Consider the following 20,343-nt stretch of genomic DNA (forward strand, 5'->3'; position numbering starts at 1 on the left):
GAGGAATGACGTGTGCTTTGAGATGCTCGTTGCTGAGTGACAGCAAAACTGCTGCTGTCTTTCCATCAGAGCGGGAGGGACCCCGAGCATCCGCATGAATCGCGAGGAGGGTACCTGGGAGGCATCCCCGGACTTGTCAAATACGAGAAATCTCATCCAAGCTGCCAAGATTTACTACACGAGCGACGAGGAAAGCTGAAAATAGCACTTGTCTGCATTATTGGAACAAATGAAAGTTGCTTTGCGGAAGAAAAAAAAAAAAGGGGTGTACGGGTTAACGTGACAGTTTTTCCCACTCTGCAGCTGGGCAGCTTATAGTTTCTGTCAAACTGCTGATGCCTGATGTTGTAGCTTACAATTATTTGCCCTTTTTCCACCTCTCGCATCCCTCCCCTAAAACCTCCTCTTAGCCAAAGCAGCATTTAATTGTGGAAGGGCTGAGCCGGGGGTAAGGAGTAATCAGATGAGGATGCAGGCAGGGGGAGTCACGTGGGCACATACCGGCTAACCAGGGATTAATAACACTGGCATCTTGATTGGAGTTCAGCTGCTCTCTCTCCTGGAAGCCGGAGGGTGGGTAGCGGCGGCCGGCTTACGAAAAGCTGAGGGAAAAGAGGAGACGAACGGGACAGTTGCGATGACAGGATAAAGGACTGACAGTGGAGAGATGAGGGCAGTGAGTTAGAATTGTGAGAGGGAGTGGGAGGAAGAAAGAGTGGGAATTGGAGGCAGTGCAGTGCGCTGCAGAGCAAAAAGGGGGGGGTGCTGGGAAGAGAGAGCGAGCGAGAGAGCTGTAGAGACGAGAAACCTCTGCTGTGTGAGCCAGTGAGTCGCTGGAGGGCTGGAAGAGGAGACGCAGGTTCAAAAGCCGGCTTGAGAGGCTCCAGAGACACGAATGAGGGAGAGAAGGTAGAAAGGAGGAGGCAGGGTGATGAGATCAAAACCACAAAACGAGGCTCGGATGATTTGAGAATGAGTTGCAAGTAGGAGAAAATTGGATAAAAGTTGAAGAGAAAAAAAAAAGGGCAGGAGCGGGAAGCGGTGACAGATTGAGGAGATACTGCCGAAGTTGATGGCAAAAGTGGGAGGAGATTTATGGCAAAAAAGAAGGAAGCTCTCGCCGTCTCAGGAGTCCGTCTTCCCTGTGTTTCTCGTGGACATCATCCATCAGCATGTTCTCTGACAGCAGGGCTCCGGTGGCCAAGGAGCACAGAGCCTTCAAGACTCATGCTCCTCACTTCATCCCGTGGCTGCGCAACAGTCTCAAGTCCCAGCAAAGCGCTGACCTGGGGCTCAACGGGCCCTACAAATCCAACCCCGAGCTCCATGAGAACCTGACCCCTCTGGAGAGAACCAAAGGGATCGGAATCTTCTCCATCCCGGGCAAGAACAAGGCGAAGAAGAGCGAGCTGCGTTGCAATGGCGTGGGAATGGCCAGGATGCTGCCGGTGGTGTTGAGGGGCCACCATATCTTGGGCAAACAGAAGGACGGCAGTCCTGCAAAGTCCAAACAGTCCTCAGACGTGGAACTAGATCCCATTAGCCACCCGAGCCTCGGCGACAGTCCCATGTCCGCCTCCCCGGTCGCTAAATACGGGCCTCACGAGGGAACCCCCCCGGTTCCTACTCCAGCTCTTCTAATAGAAGATTCAGACTCTAAGGTTGGCGTCTGCTTGGAAGAGAGCCGGGAGGATGTTTGGGACTACACCAGCCACGTTATTCATCAGAGAGACTTGCAGTCATCTGTCTGGCTCAGTTCAAACCCTCAGGGAACATCAAAAGATGGACAGCGTGGTTTCAGATCTAGTTTCAGCTACATCAGGAGGAACTGTCAGAGCCAAAGAGACCTCAGTATGCTTCGAGAAACACCTGTGGAAGGCTCCAATGGAGTCATCTTTTCCAGTGATGCTCCTTACAAAGGTTTGGGCTTTACCACCACTCTGCGAGGTCCAGGGAAACACGGCAAACGTATTCCGGGATTGGCCACCAGCCAGACCAGGTGGGTCCGGCACAAACCAAAGAGCGAGGAGGAACCACCCAGGAGGGGGATGGACTGTAATAGAAAAATGGTTCGGAACCAGCTCAAGCGGGTGGTGGATAACCTGGAGCATGTTCTGACTGCACTGAGGGATGTTCAGGAGGAAATGAAAGAGGTAAAGAGATTTTGTTTTCATTCTGTGCAAGTGCTTCGGGGTTTGCCTCTCAGGTATACCTGTATGGAGTTGGCAGGTTCTTCTCCTGTTTTTTTTCCTCCCACATGGCATGTACGTCAGATTCATTGCAGACTTGATATCGGAGGTGTCAAACTTCTTTATGTCGCAGGCCCACATTGTTGTTTTAGTTGCCCTCAGAGCTCCTTTGTGACCACTCACCTGAAACCTCAATAAGTGGTAGAGAAGATGAATGGATGAATGTTTTAGAGTTTCATCCATAGCCTGGAATCCACTTAAACTCCTGTCTGGGAGTTGATAAATCAGTTAATAAGGAGTTTATACCTTGATTTGCCATTTATTCACTGTTTATTTCTTTACATTCGATTTTATTGTTTTAAGATGTTTGTCAAATGTTTGTCTTGATTGTCATCTTAAATTTTAATAGCTTCTTATTCACACGAAAACCATAACTGTGAGGCTAAAATGCTGGATAGTTCCGATCCATCTAGAAAGAATTTCCTTTAAAGATAGAGATGAATAGGTGGAAGTGCTGCTAAGCCATCTAGTGGTGAATTGTGTTATTGCAACTTAAAGCTGCTCAGGTGTAGTGGAGAAAGGGTTTTTGTTAGGTTGCTCATTATGGAACTAGACGGTACCTCTTGTGGGCAAATACGTAGCCTTTGTGAAAAAAGTAAGGGTCCTAATGTGGATCCTTGCGGGACCTCTAGTATCAATTTCTCTGGCCGTCTCTCATGGGGCCCCCCGAGAACCCCAGTCTCCAACATTCCTGTCTTTAGAAATCTTTTTTATGACTTTGCATACTCAAACTGTACGCCTTCAGCAGAATTAAATATGCATGAGGGAGTCAGCATTTGGGTTGGGTGCATCCAACACATTCTGCAAATTATTCCCATTCTTGCTCACACTCCCATTTTTTGTGTCCTTGTGCAGTGTTTGCTCTCAAGTCATACGTAATTTTTTAATTTTTTTTGAACGAGATGAGAGTCACGCCTCATTTGCCACACATGTTCAGGGGCTTCCCGAAATGATGCGTTATGACAGTAAGCGAAACGTCCACCTGCTTCTCTGTCTTCCTCCTGTGCCCCATCATCATCATCTCTTATCCTCCAAACTCTTCTTCCTCCTGGACAGATGTTGTTCAAAGCTCAGTTGGACCGCTTTTCACTATCCATTTATTCTCGTGCCCACCTCACGTTTCACATTATCCGCATTTCATCCGCATCCACCCGGTCAGTGATAAAGCTCAGGCATTAACCTTGTCATCCGGGGTCGGAGGGAAACGCTTGTGTTGAAACATCACTGAGCAGGTTGGCGACATTTATGGAAGAAAAAAAAAATCCACAATTTTCGTAAATGAGACATACATCAAAGGCAGAAAAAGCACAGAAGAGTTTTTGTCACACTTTTGTATTCAAAGGCCTGTTATATCATTCTGTTGCGTTCTGTTTGATTTAGGAACCAATTACTGGTAGAATTCTAATGATCACACAGTTGCTTTTAAGTTAAACCCAGTTGACAGCTGTTACAAACAGTAGAGGAAAAGTAGAAAGACGATGTTTTGCTACGACGTTTACCGGATTACTGTCTGATCATTAGCACAACAGTCAAGTAGAATGACAGACTCCAGAGTTGTCGCAAATTAGCATTCTGTATCTTAAACCAAATTTGCTACTTAACTTTTAAGCTAGCTATTCCAGTACTTGTCTTTTCACTCATCGTGACAGCACTTCATTTATTCGGTACACTCTGTCGCTAAGGTTGAATAATTAATCGGATTCAAATCAAAAACAAATCGTAGAATTTTCAACAACAACAAAAAACTTAATTTCGGTGGGATGGTATGGGATGGTTTATTTTTTTCAGATAAGATTTTTTTCTGTTCAGTACATGTGTAGGAAGTACTGTCCCCATTTTTACATACTTTATTTTTCATGAAAAGTGGAAGTAAATTTTTTTGTTTAATTTCACACTTAATGGAGAGCAACACACAACGACAGCCAATTTTCCATAATGTGTCAAAAATTAATTCTCGTACATAACTTCAGTTTTCCATAATGTGTCAAAAATTTATTCGAGTACATAACTAACAAATTTCCTGCAATATTAATTGACCATATCGGGAATCATTCAAAGCGCATCATTAATCGCTGCTTTTGCAAGTGGAATCCAAAATGTTAGGACGTGCTATGCGGTTCCTCGCCACCACCACAATGATTGTTTATAATCAACACACTTGGGAGGAGCAGTAACAACAACAACAACAGCACTAAATCAGCGTCCTGCACTCTTTTATCTCTTGTGATTCCTGACATTATAACAAGCTGCTAGCCCTGCGTCACATCCACACAAACATGCACTCTGCACTTCAAAGAAAAAGAAAAACCAAACGCCTCCGCCACAAAGCTAGATGAGGGGGGGGGTGGAAAACAGGTCATCCTTTGACATCAACAAGGATAGGTTTTCGGAACATATAAAAAAAAAATTGTAATAATAAAAAAAAGAAATAATTCTGTTTCAGCTCAGGATTTATCCATGCACAGGTGGAGGGAGAGGTCAAATATTTTCTCTGGAGTAATTTTCTCCCATCATAACAACTGTCGTAATTTTACGCAAGTGTGTGTGTGTTGTGTGTGTGTTGGTGCCAAATAAAAACACTAGATCCATGACTGCTGCATATAATAGATATACATGGTCTGCTGTTTGCAATCGTTATCTTACTTCCTGTCAATTCTTGTATTTCACATCAGCGCCTCCCAACCTTTATTGCGGCAAAGCACATATTTTACATAAAAAAAAAAAATCTCATGCCACTCTTTGGACCTTATTAAATTGGACTATTTGCTGTGGTACAGTAATTTACTACATGTCTATGCAGGAGAAACTCACTCCAATTAGAATTAGATTAGAATGTAATCAAATTAACTTCACATGACAGTAAAATAAAAACTGCAGTGTAATTCTGTACTTGCAAGGGGAAAAAAACAGCACCATTGATTTTCATAATTGCATATTGACTTTCCCCTTTATAAATGTCAAACATCAAACGTCCTACAATTGAATGCTCTGCGGCTTTATCTGTTTATGAAATTAAATGTTGACCAACTTGAGAAAAAAGTTTGTTATTGAATATTTTTTTTCTTCACTCAACCCTGTGTGTTGTTGTTCAGGTGGTGCATCAGATCGACTATCTGACCTCCTGCATCGACTTGGATGAAGAAGAGCAGCACCAAGCAGCAGGAGGCGAGAGCTGTTCCTCTTCTGGCTCCAACGAAGTGACGGTGATAAGAGCCCATCCGAGGCCCTCGGTGTCAAGAGATCACCGAGGAACCACCTACACCCTGAAAAGAGACCATCCAAGTGGGAGGAGATCACCTCCAGTTGAGTTGCCATGCCAACTGAGCGCAGAGTTGACCAAAGCGCTTCGATTTGGAAGTTCTCCGCGACGCGGAGGGTTGCTAACGGTCAATAATTCGGATTCTTCCGTTCAGCCGCAACCCACGTTGTCACCTCAAAGAAGTCTCCCCGTCCGACCACCCACGCCCGGACTCTCTCCGTTGACAGTCAACCTCCCGAAATCTCCTCCATCCTCCCCGGGAGGCTCGTCATCTGTCATGATCAGCCCCATCTCCCCGGTGTCCCCAAAATGTCTTCCGACCGCCGTGCTCGGCCCATCTGTCATTATCGAGCCGCCGCGGAACGACCACCCGGCGACCGTGCGCTTCTGTCTGTCTGCGACTTCTCGACACCCGTCCGCCAGCTGCCCGCCCGCAGACTCTGAGACGCCGACCCACGCCGACAGAGAGAGGCGAGCGTCTTCGGCGGGGCCGCCTCTCGCGGGGGCCGCCAAACCGCCGCCATCTGGGCAAGGCCGCAGAGGTCGCAAACCTCCACCTTACCCTCACAACAGACTCTCAGACCCCGCCAAGACAACGCTGGATCCCCGCAAAGCTCCTCCGTACCCTGAAAAAAGAAGACTGCTTTCAACCACCGTGTGAGACTGCGGCCCCTCCAAGGCCAAGTATGTCATTCAATTTTATTTATGTAGCACTTTTCTCAGAAACTTCTTCACAAAAGTTGTATTTTCAAATCACACGTCTTAAACACTATCTTAATTTATGAGCTTGATTTATTGCACACTCATAACTCAAATATGTCGTATCTCAAATCAATTTTCCCATTGAAATGAAAGAAAGCCGGCGGCCATCTTACGTTGCCACTAGCTAACTTGAAAGCATTGATATCTCTGCGACGTTTTCATGTTATTTTCTGTCTCTACGGCAGAAATATCATCATGTATGACCTTGGGTGAGAAGCACCACATGCACCTTTCATCTGTAAGATTGTTATTTTAATTATTGGGAGAATCTAATCAGCCTTGCCTTTAACGTGTCCTACATGCTTGGTCACCCCAAAGTCAAATAAACGCTATGATGCATTTTGCTGACACAAATGATTTTTAGTTTCTGTTATGTTCACCCTAATCATTTTTTTTTAACCAAAAGTCCTCAAGCTTAAACTAATATATACATACATAGTAATTAGGAATCTCTGTAGTTTATTTGAATGAAAATTAGCAGACAGCAGATGTTATGACACCTTAACAAGCATTTGAGACAGTCTAGTGATTTATTTATTTTTTTGTGACGAAAAGTGAAAAGAAATTGCAATAGTCACGATGTGAGCAGGCCAAGGTAATAATTTCTCAATCATTTCTACTCAACAGGAGAGTTTGAAGGCCGGGCCGTAATGAGTTGAGTCGGAGCAGGTTTCCAAGGTGACAGAACGTCAATGTGGGGTGAGTAAGGAAAGAACAGCTTGTCTACAAATCTCCTTGGTCCTTAGACTCAACACACACAGGCCATCATAACATCTGTCTGCTTTAATGTTCTGGTAACAAGAGCCCCCGTGCAGATGCTCGCTGTGCACCCACAGATTGCACTTTTTGGGCTTGATGATCCCAAAGTGTAGCTTCTAAATTGCATCATCACTCTAACAGATTGCAGTCTCTTTTGCTTGTCATGTGACGCTTGAAATGTGCAAAAGTGGTGGAGACCGCTGTATTTAAAAGCTGATTGTGTGCTTTAGATCTCACTAGTGGTTTCAGAATGGAACATTTTGGAGAGCGGCACAAATGCAACAAATTGAAGCGATGGAATTGGAAGTGTCAGTGGAAAAGGCAAACAGAGTTACACAGAAAAAAAACCCTAATTCTGTAATTTGAATAATAAATAGATAGATAGATAAATAAATATGCCAAATTCCTCTATTTACATCTCCCAGTATTTCATGCATCCGAGCATAAACACTAATTTAGATCAGCTTCTGATTGTCCCCATTCTTTACATCAGCAACTCTTAAAGGAGACCAGAAAAGGGTCCAATTAGAGAATTTAAAGGAGTGCCGTAATTGCAAAAATGACAAGCAACAACTCCTGAGCGCATTACGACCTTGGGGGGGTTGCATAAATGCCACCCGGCCTTGAGATATAATGGGAACTAATTGCAGCTCAGACTACTTTGGCTCAGTGGAGCACAAAAGTACATGTAGCAAGGGGGGGCGGGTGATAAATCGTATCTGGGCCTGATAAGACTAGAGCGGAGTGTAACGGCTCTGAGCTGACAGGGTCAACGTACCCTCGACAGGGGGCAGCTGGCCATTGGTTGAGTCCTTCAAAGACCCCTGGTGTTAGAAAAATCCTATTGCCTTTGCTGCCTATGGTTTGACTGACCTGGGCCACAATCTCCATCTGTTCCCTTCTAAATATCGGGAGATGCAAAGTAGAAAAGGGGGGTGGGTGGAGTAGTGGGCAGGTGTGTGTTAGAGGAGACTGGAATGCAGTACTTGTTTATTACAGCACAGCGACGCCATGTTTTATTCATTGAGGTCGCTCAAACGCGAGGTGTTTGTGTGGTTTATTTTGAGCAGGTTCTTAAAAAAAAAAAAAAGATAAGATTGCTTGGTGACTTTAGCATCACTTAAGCCTGTTTGGTCATGCTGAAGAAGATAGTGGGTTTGCCAATGACAAAACACCATCTGGGATTTAGAGTTTGAAGTAAAAAGGAAAATAACAATAGTATAAATAAAACAACATTTGGTAAATTCATAGTTAAGTATATGGAAATGATCTATTATGAATGGTTATCATCTGCTGGGGGATTCATACAAACTAAAAATGATTTTTAAAATATTATTCGTAAAGAAACGAGGGAATATTCAGCACCAGGACTCAAAGTCAAAGTCTGCTTTATTGTCAATTTCTGCACATGCCAAGACACACAAAGAGATCGAAATTACGTTCCCACTATTCCACGGTGACAAGACATAGTTCACAATGTACATACAAGTAAACAACACAAGAAAATAAAACAAGAAGGCGCAAACAATGAATAAATAAGAGTGATGAATAAATAATAAATAAACAAATAATGCAATAAATAAGTACAGGACGCTACGCAGAAGGGGGAAGAGAGTTCAGGATCCTAACAGCCTGGAGAATGAAGCTGTTGGTGAGTCTGGCGGTGCGGGAGCGCAGGCTCCTGTACCTCTTCCCCCTTCTGCGTAGCGTCCCGTACTTATTTATTGTGTTATTTGTTTATTTATTATTTATTCATTGTTTGCGCCTTCTTGTTTTATTTTCTTGTGTTGTTTACTTGTATGTACATTGTGAACTATCTCGTCACCGTGGGATAGTGGGAACGTAATTTCGATCTCTTTGTGTGTCTTGAAGAAATTGACAATAAAGCAGACTTTGACTTTGACTAAACCTACGTGAACACCCGAAAATCTGCAACCATTTGTTCGATGCACAGGTTGAAAACAGCACAGTGACGCATTATCATTCCAAACTGTTAATAGTTGTTGTTTGGGTGGTCGGTATGTGGCATTAGCGTGAGTCGATATATTTAAACCGTAACTTGAATTGGTAGTCTCTTTGTTGAAGTGGTTGCCTCAGACCCATTTCCAGTCATCGCTTCTCGGCCTTTTGGCTAAGATCAAGTGTAGTATCTGTTCTTATCAGTTTAATATCTGATACGTCCCCTATCTGGGGACCACATATTAAATAGATTTTTGGCACAGGGAGTTAGAATAGGGGCTTGCTCCGTCCACTCCACGCATCGACCTGGTATTGCAGTAACTCCAGGAACGGTGCACCCCCCTCTATCGGTCAAATCAAAAGTAGTTAACCCCGAAAGCCTTTGCGATCCAATCCGTTAATTTCATTCTCACAGGTTAAAGCAGTAAGTCATGTCTTAGGGGTTTAAGTCCAAGACGACTCGACTTGAGAGGCAGCAAGAATGTACGTAGCCGTTCTAAAATATAATTAAAATGTGTTTCTTTGCTTGAGATTTTCCTATCATTGTTCCAGGAATTTTTAGTATAATTCTTATTCTCAATTTCTTTAGAAAATGTCATTTTCAAAACTTGTTCAGAAAAAGAATTTTTTTTTTTTTCTGCGGTAATGTTGGAGATTTTCAATAAATACAAATTCATACCGTTTTAGGGTTCTCAGGTGAAAAGAAGCAATGCATGATGGGCATGTTTTTACTTCATTTATTATGGTTTATTATGGTTGCTGCCATCACCACTAGATAGCGACTCTAAGAAAAAGGAGGTGAACAAAGGCGTGGAGGCAATAGAAACAGAAGCAAAGTATGATGGTAATGTTTTTTAATCTACTTTTTTACGTAATTAATAATGCTTTGGTTTTGTAATGACTAAAGGTACTATGTTAACAGTTCTATGAATGCTGTCTCATCCAGTGAATATGTGTGCTCACACATTTGTAGCAAATTAGCCTCTGACTGAAGATGGTGCGCGCGGTAAAGACCTAGGCCCGGCGACTTGTACAACTCATACTTACCTGGCAGGGGAGATACCATGATCAAGAAGGTGGTTCACCCAGGGTGAGGCTCAGCCATTGCACTCCGGTTGTGCTGACCCCTGCGAATTCCCCATATGTGGGAATCTTGACTGCATAATTTCTGGTAGTGGGGGACTGCGTTCGCGCTCTCCCCCGATTGTCCTGTTGAATTCAAAAGACAGAAGGGTGCTTTTACGGAGCTCAAATTTACATTGATGGGACACACCGGGCGCTTTGGAGCATTAACTGTATTCTGCAACTGTGCATTTACTTGCCGAACTTCATTAAACAAATTAGTAAGTGCAAAATAAAATGTAATAACTACGTTCCCGTCCCATCAGGAGCTCAGTTCATCGTTATTCTGTTGGGTCAACGTGAACCTCGTGACACCAAACCTACGCGAACACACGAAAATCTGCAACCATTTGTTCGATGCACAGGTTGAAAGCAGCACAGTGACGCATTATCATTCCAAACTGTTAATAGTTGTTGTTTGGGTGGTCGGTACCCATTAGCACGAGTCGATATATTTAAACCGTAACTTGAGTTGGTAGTCTCTTTATTGAAGTGGTTGCCTCAGACCCATGACAGGTTATCGCTTCTCGGTCTTTTGGCTAAGATCAAGTGTAGTATCTGTTCTTATCAGTTTAATATCTGATACGTCCCCTATCCGGGGACCATATATTAAATTGATTTTTGGAACAGGGAGATGGAATAGGGGCTTGCTCCGTCCACTCCACGCATCGACCTGGTATTGCAGTACCTCCAGGAACGGTGCACCCCACTCTACTGGTCAAATCAAGAGTAGTTAACCCTGAAAGCGTTTGCGATCCAATCCGTTAACTTCATTCTCACAGGTTAAAGCAGTAAGTCATGTCTTAGGGGTTTAAGTCCATGACGACTCGACTTGAGGCAGCAAGATTGTACGTAGCCGTTCTAAAATATAATTAAAATGTGTTTCTTTGCTTGAGATTTTCCTATCATTGTTCCAGAAATTTTTAGTACAATTCTTATGCTCAATTTCTTAAGAAAATGTCATTTTCAAAACTTGTTCAGAAAAAGAAATATATTTTTTTTTCCTGCGGTAATGTTGGAGATTTTCAATAAATACAAATTCATACCGTTTTAGGGTTCTCAGGTGAAAAGAAGCAATGCATGATGGGCATGTTTTTACTTCATTTATTATGGTTTATTATGGTTGCTGCCATCACCACTAGATGGCGACTCTAAGAAAAAGGAGGTGAACAAAGGCGTGGAGGCAATAGAAACAGAAGCAATGTATGATAATGTTTTTTAATCTATTTTTTTACGTAATTAATAATCCTTTGGTTTTGTAATGACTAAAGGTACTATGTTAACAGTTCTATGAATGCTGTCTCATCCAGTGAATATGTGTGCTCACACATTTGTAGCAAATTAGCCTCTGACTGAAGATGGTGTGCGCGGTAAAGACTTCGGCCCCGGCGACTCATACAACTCATACTTACCTGGCAGGGGAGATACCATGATCAAGAGGGTGGTTCACCCAGGGTGAGGCTCAGCCATTGCACTTCGGCTGTGCTGACCCCTGCGAATTCTCCAAATGTGGGAATCTCGACTGCATAATTTCTGGTAGTGGGGGACTGCGTTCGCGCTCTCCCCTGATTTACCTGTGCAATACAAAATCACGGTAGAAGTGTGCCTACACGATGCTTAAATTTACAGTGACGGGACACACTGAGTGTTTTGGAGCATTTACTTGCCAAACTTCATTAAACAAATTAGTAAGTGCAAAATAAAATGAAATAACTACGTTCCAGACTTGTTACATGATACAAACCTATATTTTTGTAAAAATAAAAATAATAGACCTTGATATAACTTTCACATAACCTGCTTTCTGGAATACCCCCACGGATCATTTCCCGTTCTTAATTTACCTACACTAAAGAAAAACTAATGGCCAAAAGGTACGTGGACCCAGACGTACAACTGATTTTACTTGCAGTACTCACACTAAAAAAAAAAAAAAAAAAATAGTCGCCCAATCGATAGGCGACGCTGTCATAAAAAAAAATTAAGTACTAACGTCATCGTGTACCCACAATCTTTTGTGCTGACATCGTTTACGACGACGAACTACATTTCTAAACACCAAATACTTGTTTGAACTATACGTCTTGGTTAGGCGTTAGGTCATCCTAAATATAGCAAATATATCAAGGTCTATTATTTTTATTAAAAAATAAATAAAAAATGTTGTTACAACATGAGTGTGACACCGCCTGCTAACTTGGTGAGACCAGCAATCGGGTGGCCCGTGTCGACGCTTTCAATCAGTTCACTCTTGTTTCTCTTCAGATCGTATAAATCTTTCGCCTTTTACTAAAGATTTCCGTGGGGAGGAACAACAAGAGTATCTCAATTTTTTGATGCTCTGCGAAAGCGGAGCTTCCTCTCTTTGTCTAAAAGCATTATACAATCATAATGACTGCCGGCCCAATTTGAACGCTATGTTGGAATGATATTGGTCATTTTCGAGTTCTGCAGAAACTAAAACTTTTTACGCAAGTGCGCTTAACGAGGGAATCACACGGACACTCCATTAGGTACACCGCCATTTTTCAAGTTCCCTCGTTAAGTGCACCCGCGTGAAAAGTTTTAGCTCCTGCAGACCGTGAAAAGACCAAAAACTTTTCACGCAGGTGCGCTTACGCAGTTTAGCGTCATGAATAAAGCGAACATATGTAAATTTATAATGTAAGTTAAAACCCACACAAGCGCAGGATTGCGAACCTTGTTGAATTGAAATCCACAAAGAAGTATTCGGGCTGCACTTTAACGGAAAAAAAAATACAATGAGAATATTAGATGAGGATAATCTTACATTATAAATGGAAGGAATACAAACACGTCATAAATTCCGAAGAAAATGTTCTAATTAATCTCTAATTAATGATTAGATGATAAGCATGCACAGATTAGCGAACAAGGAGGCGCAATACTGTCTCCTATCTGCAGTTTGTAGGTACTACATTGATCATTACGTTAATAATTCATATTTAACTTTCCGATTGCTTTAAGTATGTATACTATTTATATTCAAGTTTTTTGGTTGGGGAATTAAATATGAGGTTTTAAGCAGAGTATGTTTTTCCGCATATTCAGGAAAACATACCTATTCGCTGTTTGTGTTCGGCTACTATAAAGGAAAATCCTTTGTTGCATGTTAATGCCAAGCAATTTCATTAGAATGTCAACAGCACATTTATTTCAGTTGCCCTCCATTGTACCACTTTGGGGGGCATTTAATTTGGAACGCTGCACAGTTTGAAGCAAATGAGTAGAAGCGAGCTTTTTTTAGCGCAGCCAATCCGCCGCTTTGACCTTTGACTCTTAACTCCAAAGTCAAGTTGAGCTCATCAAAAGTGGAACATGAAAGCATTTACAACATCTCATGACAGCCTTTATCAGATGGCTGCCGAGATATTATGGAGGAAGCAAGAGCAGAGCGGTGAACCAGCTGGCGAACAAAGTCGTGCCTGCCCAGCAGCAACATCATGACTGGACTTTTATAGCACGCCATCACAATCTGCCTTGCTTCTTGCCAGCATGGATTGTATTTAGAACAAAAAAAAAAGGGATTTTTATATTCTGTTCATGGAGCAGGGGGGTGTTAGAAGTGCAAAAGAGTGGCGATGTCAACATAAAGGCCGCCTGGAGTATCATAAAAAGGACACGAGTGAAGTGATACCGAGCTACAGAGCGCTCGAAAAGCTTTGATGCTTTTATTACGCCGAGGATGCCTCGTGGGTGTCATGACTGTAGTCAACATCAACTGGTCAAGTACGGCGGGTCAATGTGACATTTATTAGATGTATTTAAACATCTTTCGGTTTCAATCGAGATGTGTTGCTTGCTGTAGGCTTAACATCAAATGAACTAATCCCTCCTGACGTTTCTATAGAATGCATGAGACTACAGAGTCGTATAAATTCCCACGTGTACTGCAGGATTTAGTCCATCCCCCTGCAAAGCCGTTCCCGCATGAAATGAAGAGGCAACAATGAAAAGCTCTTTATCTCATGTATCCCGGGACGATACATGCTAATGGAGCAAAATGCATTTTAGAAACATTTATTTTAATGGAGTCGTGTTTGCTGAGCAAGCGTTCCGCATTGTTGCATCAGAGTAGAGATTAAATTAAGATTATTTGTGTGTAAAATGAGGTTATTTTGGGCATGACAAAAAGATTTGACAGTGCTTCACTCGCAGGCATAATTTACATGAAAAATTGAATTCGCAATAATTCAGTGTGTTTATAGCGTTTAATGAGCCGAGGCACTTATTTTACATTGGGAAAATCTGATGGCATACCAAAAGATTTCACAAAATATACAACAGTGTAATGAACTCATCTGAATTCACTTGCATGTGTAGTTAATTTTGAAATACGGCCTTGTTTAGTTGAACATGCTCCATGGCTCAATAGAGGTTAAAAAAACGCTGCACTCCACTACTGTGCATTAAAACGATTGAGAATCACTGATCTAGTCATAAAAATTCTGAACATTTTTCATGCATTGAGTGAGAAATGGATCAAAAAGCTTACTTTTTCAAAGAAGGTGAACTCATCTTGAGTTGTAGCAGTACATCAAAAACAGTTGTCAAACGTCAAAAAAAAACCAAGATGATGTCCCCCCCATCTGTGGGCTCAAACGGCAAACAACAAAGGGTAAACGTAAGAATATTATTTTTTTGCACATGTGAGCGTGCAACAATAGCCATTTTCGCATTAATTTGTTCATTTATTTTGTGCATGCACAGTGAAGGAAAAACATTTGTCATAAGTCACTTCAACTAATGAATGTGTGAGGTTCACCAACTTAAAAAAAAGAGAATTTTCAGTGTCAGCTCAAATTTATTGGATCAGAAATTACAAGTGTAGAAAAAAAGCCCCTGTTAAAAAAAGAAGAAAAAAAACCTGAATCAACATCTTATTTGTGTTTCCCCAGCTATCACCTAGATGTGTTGGGCCCACCGAGGAACGCTTGACCGATGGCAAAAACAAAAGTCCCAACCAAAATCGTTTCCTCAACCTACATGGGCGGCCGCCACAGCGAGAGAGGACACAGAAAGTAAACAAGGTATACACCCATCACAACTATGTTTTTTTTTTCTCTTAATTTGTATTCACCAAACAAGCGAGGGATGAGGATTTATGGAAATGTTGCCTCTGGGGGTAAAAGACGCATCAGATTAGAGAACATGATGGCGTCTTGCTTCAGGACAAACAGCACCCAAAAATATTAAAAAAGAAGAGAGAAGAAAAATAGTCGTGTAAAAACTAAAAAGGATCTTGTTGGTTTTATTTATCATCAAATGTTATGTAGTTGTCGTCATCCTCGACGCAGAGTGTGACGTCCGAGCACCGAGTTCTCACAGCTCTGTGTGTCTCGTGTATCCGATCGCCATCACCTTGGCCAGTTGAGACTTGAACTTTCCTTCTGTGTGGATAACTGGGAAGTCACAAGGGACAGATTCGAAATAGAAAAGTGGGTCAGATGTTCTTAGCAAGTCAGTGTCCTTATATAGCAGTTCATCGATCACAGAATTTGAAACGATCCTTTTTTACGGGTTTTTCAAATCATATTTACTGTGATGACCTCACATGGGAGGGGGCGGGGCTCAATGATCAGACTTACACACAAGCTGCTGTTGGCCACAGCTCACACGCAGACACTCACGTATTTAAATATTTGCAGGAAGTGGCCATCCCGAAACAGATCAGACTTTTTTTAACTACCTGACATTATGGACAGCACATAATCCAAAAAGGGAATGAATATGAATGTCGTCTGGCCACATGAGAGGTAGAGGTGACCTAGACACAACAAGCACTGGGAGATGATAAAAGCTCACCTGCAGACTCTTGAACGGTGAATTCCTCTGGATTTAGATTCGTGTCACTCTGTCCTGCTGCGACTGCCACCTGCGACTGGAAATACAAAAACACACGAATATGATTGAAAGAATTGGAGGAAGGTTAAACAACAAGGTCAAGGGAATGCTGTGTACTCATTTGGTAAGATTATTTCTTTGTTTGTGTGTGAAGCAGGTGGAGGGAACGCCAAGAGAATGTCCTTATTGGTGCAAGGAGGCGTGGCCACAACAATCACTCAGGAAGCCGGTCCAAATCTTTCCCTCCATGAAACCCAAATGAAGTTTCAACCTTTTTTCCCCTCATTTCCTCTCAGCCAGATTTCAATTTTTTGTTTGGGCTGTACGGTAGCTCCAACCGAGGGAGATAAAACAGGTTTCCATGGAGACAAGTGGTGAAAGATAAGTCACAAAATGAAACAATAAATCAAAGGGAAAGCAAAAAGGTGGTGGTGATAATGTGCATCATTCAATTCGCCTCAGCAATGTAAGACCAAGTAATTGGTGGCTTCGTCTTATCGCGCCTCAGAAATTAATTACAAAAAACATGGTGGCTTACAAATAGTGAATCTCAGGTTACAAACGGAATCTTGTTTACCTGCATATCATTTAGCTTTCTTTTGTACAGTCCACATTAATGAAAATATCTTGCTGTGTTAAATTAAAAAAAATTGTAAGGCAGTGTCAATCAACTTAGCATTAAAGTGTACTTTCTTTCTAGAAATTGTGAGCTGTATGAAAAGCAAAAACATCCTGAGCCTTGTTGTACTGCCAAGCCGGAGGCATCCTTATTTACGAACTACACCAAGTAATATAAAAGAAAAAAGGATTGTCCTCTGTGACGCTTTGCTTTGATTATGTGACGTTTATGCCGACTCTGTACTTTCCAAACCTCCTCAGAGTGGAAGCACTTTGATCAGCACAATGCTGGGGGTGCATACGGAGAACATAATAGCGAGTCGAAACTGTCACCGGGGCTTGTGTCTTTTGCGATGGCGCTGAACTGGTGTCAGCTTTTTGCTGTCCAACACCAGTGCAGTGCCAACTGATCACTCGGTGTCAGGAGAAACGCTGAGGAAGCGAAAACTTCAGAATGTAACTATAACATTCGCCAGGTGGTGGTGCACTTTGGCATATCATTTCAGAGGATTTATGTTTGTGGACTTAAAGGTGAAGTCAACCTCACCAATTTTTCTTGCGCTGAGTCATGATTGGTTGTGACCTGACACCCAGCAATTGTGATGTCATTTTTAATCGACAGCAAGTGGCAAAATGGAAGCATCATGAGATGGATATCCGTCCAAAGGAAATTTTGGGGTTGACTTCACCTTTTAAGAGCCAATATTGATGACACAAAATGGTTTATTTATACTTACCAATGCATTTGCATATTCAAGTTTGGTTCCCTTCAACTCCATTTTGAATGTGGTGAAAAACAAGTATGATTTCCCTGTGGGCCTTTGTGGAGAAAACAAACTGATTAGTTGTCATGCATATTAATTAATTTGCATACATTCATTCCTTTAACTAGGGATGGACATTGTAATCGATTAATTGATCGTTATTTAGTCGCCCATGTGGAATTGTTTGGTGATTAATGGTATCTTGATGGCAAAATGAAGCGCAATACTTTGAAGACTAAAGTTGAATGACATGTCTCTAAGGCCTACATCAAACAGACTTACATTTTAATTTCTGAGGGTTTCCTGCCTCTATTAACCAGGACATAGCATGCGACCTACAACTTTGGTGCTCGCTATTGACCTTATTACCTGCATCATTGGAGGAGGTAACATTTTTACCGGTGACTTTGTATGGAAGTGAAAGTACATATGACATTACTGCCACCTAGAGGATAAGCACTGTATGCTACCGTTGCTTGTTTCTTAATTTTTCCAATTACAACTAAATTCCTAATACAATGCGTCGAGTGCATACGTGTGGTCTCACCTCCACACAGAGCAGGAAAAAAGCTTGTTGTCTTCACTAAGGCCCATAGTCATGAGCCAGTTCTAGAAACAAAGCATAACATAACAACATTATAGAAAATCAGTCTGTTGTCTGGAATTGACCACAATGAACACGCCCTCACTTGGACACGTGTGGTACTACATTTGCAATGTTGTGCATGTTGCAATGCAGGTGCCACCCCTGCTGTCACAGATAACATTCCACATTATGACAGCAAGTGACAAACCGCATGCATGTCTTGGTAATTTATTTTGCAGGAAAGGTGTTGTGACACGAACCTCATTGGTTCCTCCTTGTGCACTGGAAGAGAACGAGCATTCGTAATCCCCCTGGAAAAAAAAAAACCGAATGTTAACATGCATTCATTTTTAGGTGCACTTATGCTCAGTACTACAACGTGAGTAGGCCTCATATACTTTTGGGCAAATATCAAATGATACACATGACAAAAATAGCACCTCGATTTGATTTTGGTTAAAGAGTGGAGAAAATTAATACTTGCACTTAATTTTTGTTTCTTGTTCAACCGTTTTGTGCCATTATTTAATGGTAATTTTTATGCACCGAGGGAAAAAAATACACTGATTATTTTATTTTCTTCAAACAGTTTTGTATATATATATTTTTTATAAAGCGCATATTGATTCCTATTTCTCAGCCAATGAATGGCAGCCAGCAACTTGTCCGTCGTTCACAGGCTATGGCGTCATCAAAAAGCGACACAATCTCGTCTGATACCGCGTTCACGTAGAAAAAGAAAAATCGAAGCTTATAAACGCCGACTTTAAAACATTCCAGTTGAAAGAAAAAAACATGCCTGAAACGCTTGATGGGCGCGTTATTTAGCATCATAAAACACATTAAAGTATCATGCAGAAAACTAGCCAAGATGTATGCATATTGACACAAACGTCCGTGCTTTCTGGAATGCAACACTTTCATTATGTTAAGCAAACCAATCAAGAAACCTGCACGACGTCTAATAAATGCCTTGTGCACAGTAGATGTTGTCGTGTACACAAGGAAATTGGCATCGTTTCAAAGGACATTTTAATAAACATTACAGCAAGATAATTTTCAAGCAAATGGACGCTTTGCGATGAAGTCAGTCTTAAACATACATACAATGGACTCGGTGAAGGTGTACAACGTTCCTCCCGGTTTCACGTCAAACTCCACCGTTTTCGTTTGTTCGTCGGAAGCCTGAACCAGATGACGTGCCAGGAGCACCATGAACAGAAGAAAAGCAGTTAAGTGAGTAACCCGAAACTTCATTGTCGTTGCCATCCTTAAATGTATATTTAGACAATGACGGTGTTGATAGAGAAACTAGTTAGTCCATGTTATGAATGGCTTCTTCTGTTGTTTCTCGTAAGCGGCTGGCAAAGTCTTTTGCTGTGCATTGTCGCCACCTATTGATTAGAAATATGAAATGCATTTGTCTTTTTTCAGTTCCTTTGTTGGGGTGTCAAAACTTGTTTTTAATCGCGGGCCTGGGAACCCAAATGTTTGATGGCCTTGCATTTTTTTTACAAGTGAAGATAATTTGCAATTTTGGTATTTTAATGAGAAAACATGAAGTCTATACAGTTGCAAAATGACGTCTTTAAAATGTCGATAGAAGCTATAGTACCTGTAGGAAGCACAGGGAGAACATGCAAACTCAACACAGTCTGGAGCCAAATTGTGAACCGCAAACCTCAGAACTTTGAGCCAGACATGCTAACCCCGCGGTCACTGTCTGTGAATAACATTTGTCTCCAAACAAGACTAAGTTATGCCAACTTATATGTAACATTGTTTGCTGTACTAATACTGCACTCACATGTTTGCACAGTAAAGCAAAACAAGAGACAAAAATAAACGCTGTCCTGTCACCGTTAGGGCATCTCGGCAAGTGTGTGTATTTTTACACATATGTCTTTAGAGCCATAAAGCATCCTCCCAGCAAAGTGTGACAGATGAACATATGTTTGGCCCGAATCGACAAACCTCAACATGGTCTGCCAGCCATGTGTGAAAGATGTGAATACAGCAGAAAAAAAAAAACGTCTGTACAGAAAGTGGCCTCCTCAAATGCTCAGCTGGTGCCTCTCTGTCCATCACACCTCATGGACCAAAATATGACAATAAAAGAAGTCATTGGGCAGAGACCTCCACTTATAATTTTATGAAATAAAAAGTGAAAAGCAACAGTTTGCATATCTATCTATCTATCTATCTATCTATCTATCTATCTATCTATCTATCTATCTATCTATCTATCTATCTATCTATCTATCTATCTATCTATCTATCTATCTATCTATCTATCTATCTATCTATCTATCTATCTATCTATCTATCTATCTATCTATCTATCTATCCATCTATCCATCTATCCATCTATCCATCTATCCATCTATCCATCCATCCATC

General features: G+C 41.7%; 2 protein-coding genes and 5 non-coding genes across 7 annotated transcripts; 6 read left to right on the forward strand and 1 right to left on the reverse strand.

Moving 5' to 3' along the window:
* The first annotated feature begins 600 nt into the window (after positions 1 to 600).
* Positions 601 to 15,157, forward strand: LOC148388438 (uncharacterized). The gene is made up of 4 exons (XM_088394759.1): positions 601 to 2,153; positions 5,342 to 6,192; positions 6,898 to 6,969; positions 15,030 to 15,157. Exons 1-2 carry the CDS (start codon positions 1,173 to 1,175, stop codon positions 6,167 to 6,169), a joined length of 1,809 nt encoding a protein of 602 aa, XP_088250885.1. The 5' UTR covers positions 601 to 1,172; the 3' UTR covers positions 6,170 to 6,192; positions 6,898 to 6,969; positions 15,030 to 15,157.
* Positions 9,141 to 9,331, forward strand: LOC148388439 (U2 spliceosomal RNA). The gene has a single exon (XR_015862384.1). It is a non-coding gene; the product is annotated as a U2 spliceosomal RNA (small nuclear RNA).
* Positions 10,028 to 10,191, forward strand: LOC148388440 (U1 spliceosomal RNA). Its single transcript, XR_015862361.1, has one exon. It is a non-coding gene; the product is annotated as a U1 spliceosomal RNA (small nuclear RNA).
* On the forward strand, positions 10,630 to 10,820 carry LOC148388441 (U2 spliceosomal RNA). Its single transcript, XR_015862385.1, has one exon. It is a non-coding gene; the product is annotated as a U2 spliceosomal RNA (small nuclear RNA).
* LOC148388442 (U1 spliceosomal RNA) lies at positions 11,515 to 11,678 on the forward strand. The gene has a single exon (XR_015862359.1). It is a non-coding gene; the product is annotated as a U1 spliceosomal RNA (small nuclear RNA).
* LOC148388443 (U5 spliceosomal RNA) lies at positions 12,358 to 12,467 on the forward strand. Its single transcript, XR_015862372.1, has one exon. It is a non-coding gene; the product is annotated as a U5 spliceosomal RNA (small nuclear RNA).
* Positions 14,916 to 19,301, reverse strand: mydgf (myeloid-derived growth factor). The gene is made up of 6 exons (XM_088394760.1): positions 19,051 to 19,301; positions 18,204 to 18,254; positions 17,905 to 17,966; positions 17,331 to 17,412; positions 15,937 to 16,012; positions 14,916 to 15,533 (listed from the first exon to the last, which is right to left on the reverse strand). Exons 1-6 carry the CDS (start codon positions 19,210 to 19,212, stop codon positions 15,454 to 15,456), a joined length of 513 nt encoding a protein of 170 aa, XP_088250886.1. The 5' UTR covers positions 19,213 to 19,301; the 3' UTR covers positions 14,916 to 15,453.
* Between the last annotated feature and the right edge of the window lie 1,042 nt (positions 19,302 to 20,343).

Source organism: Syngnathus floridae, chromosome 13, assembly GCF_059516105.1.
Source record: "Syngnathus floridae isolate MCC-2025c chromosome 13, RoL_Sflo_1.0, whole genome shotgun sequence".
Taxonomy (NCBI): domain Eukaryota; kingdom Metazoa; phylum Chordata; class Actinopteri; order Syngnathiformes; family Syngnathidae; genus Syngnathus; species Syngnathus floridae.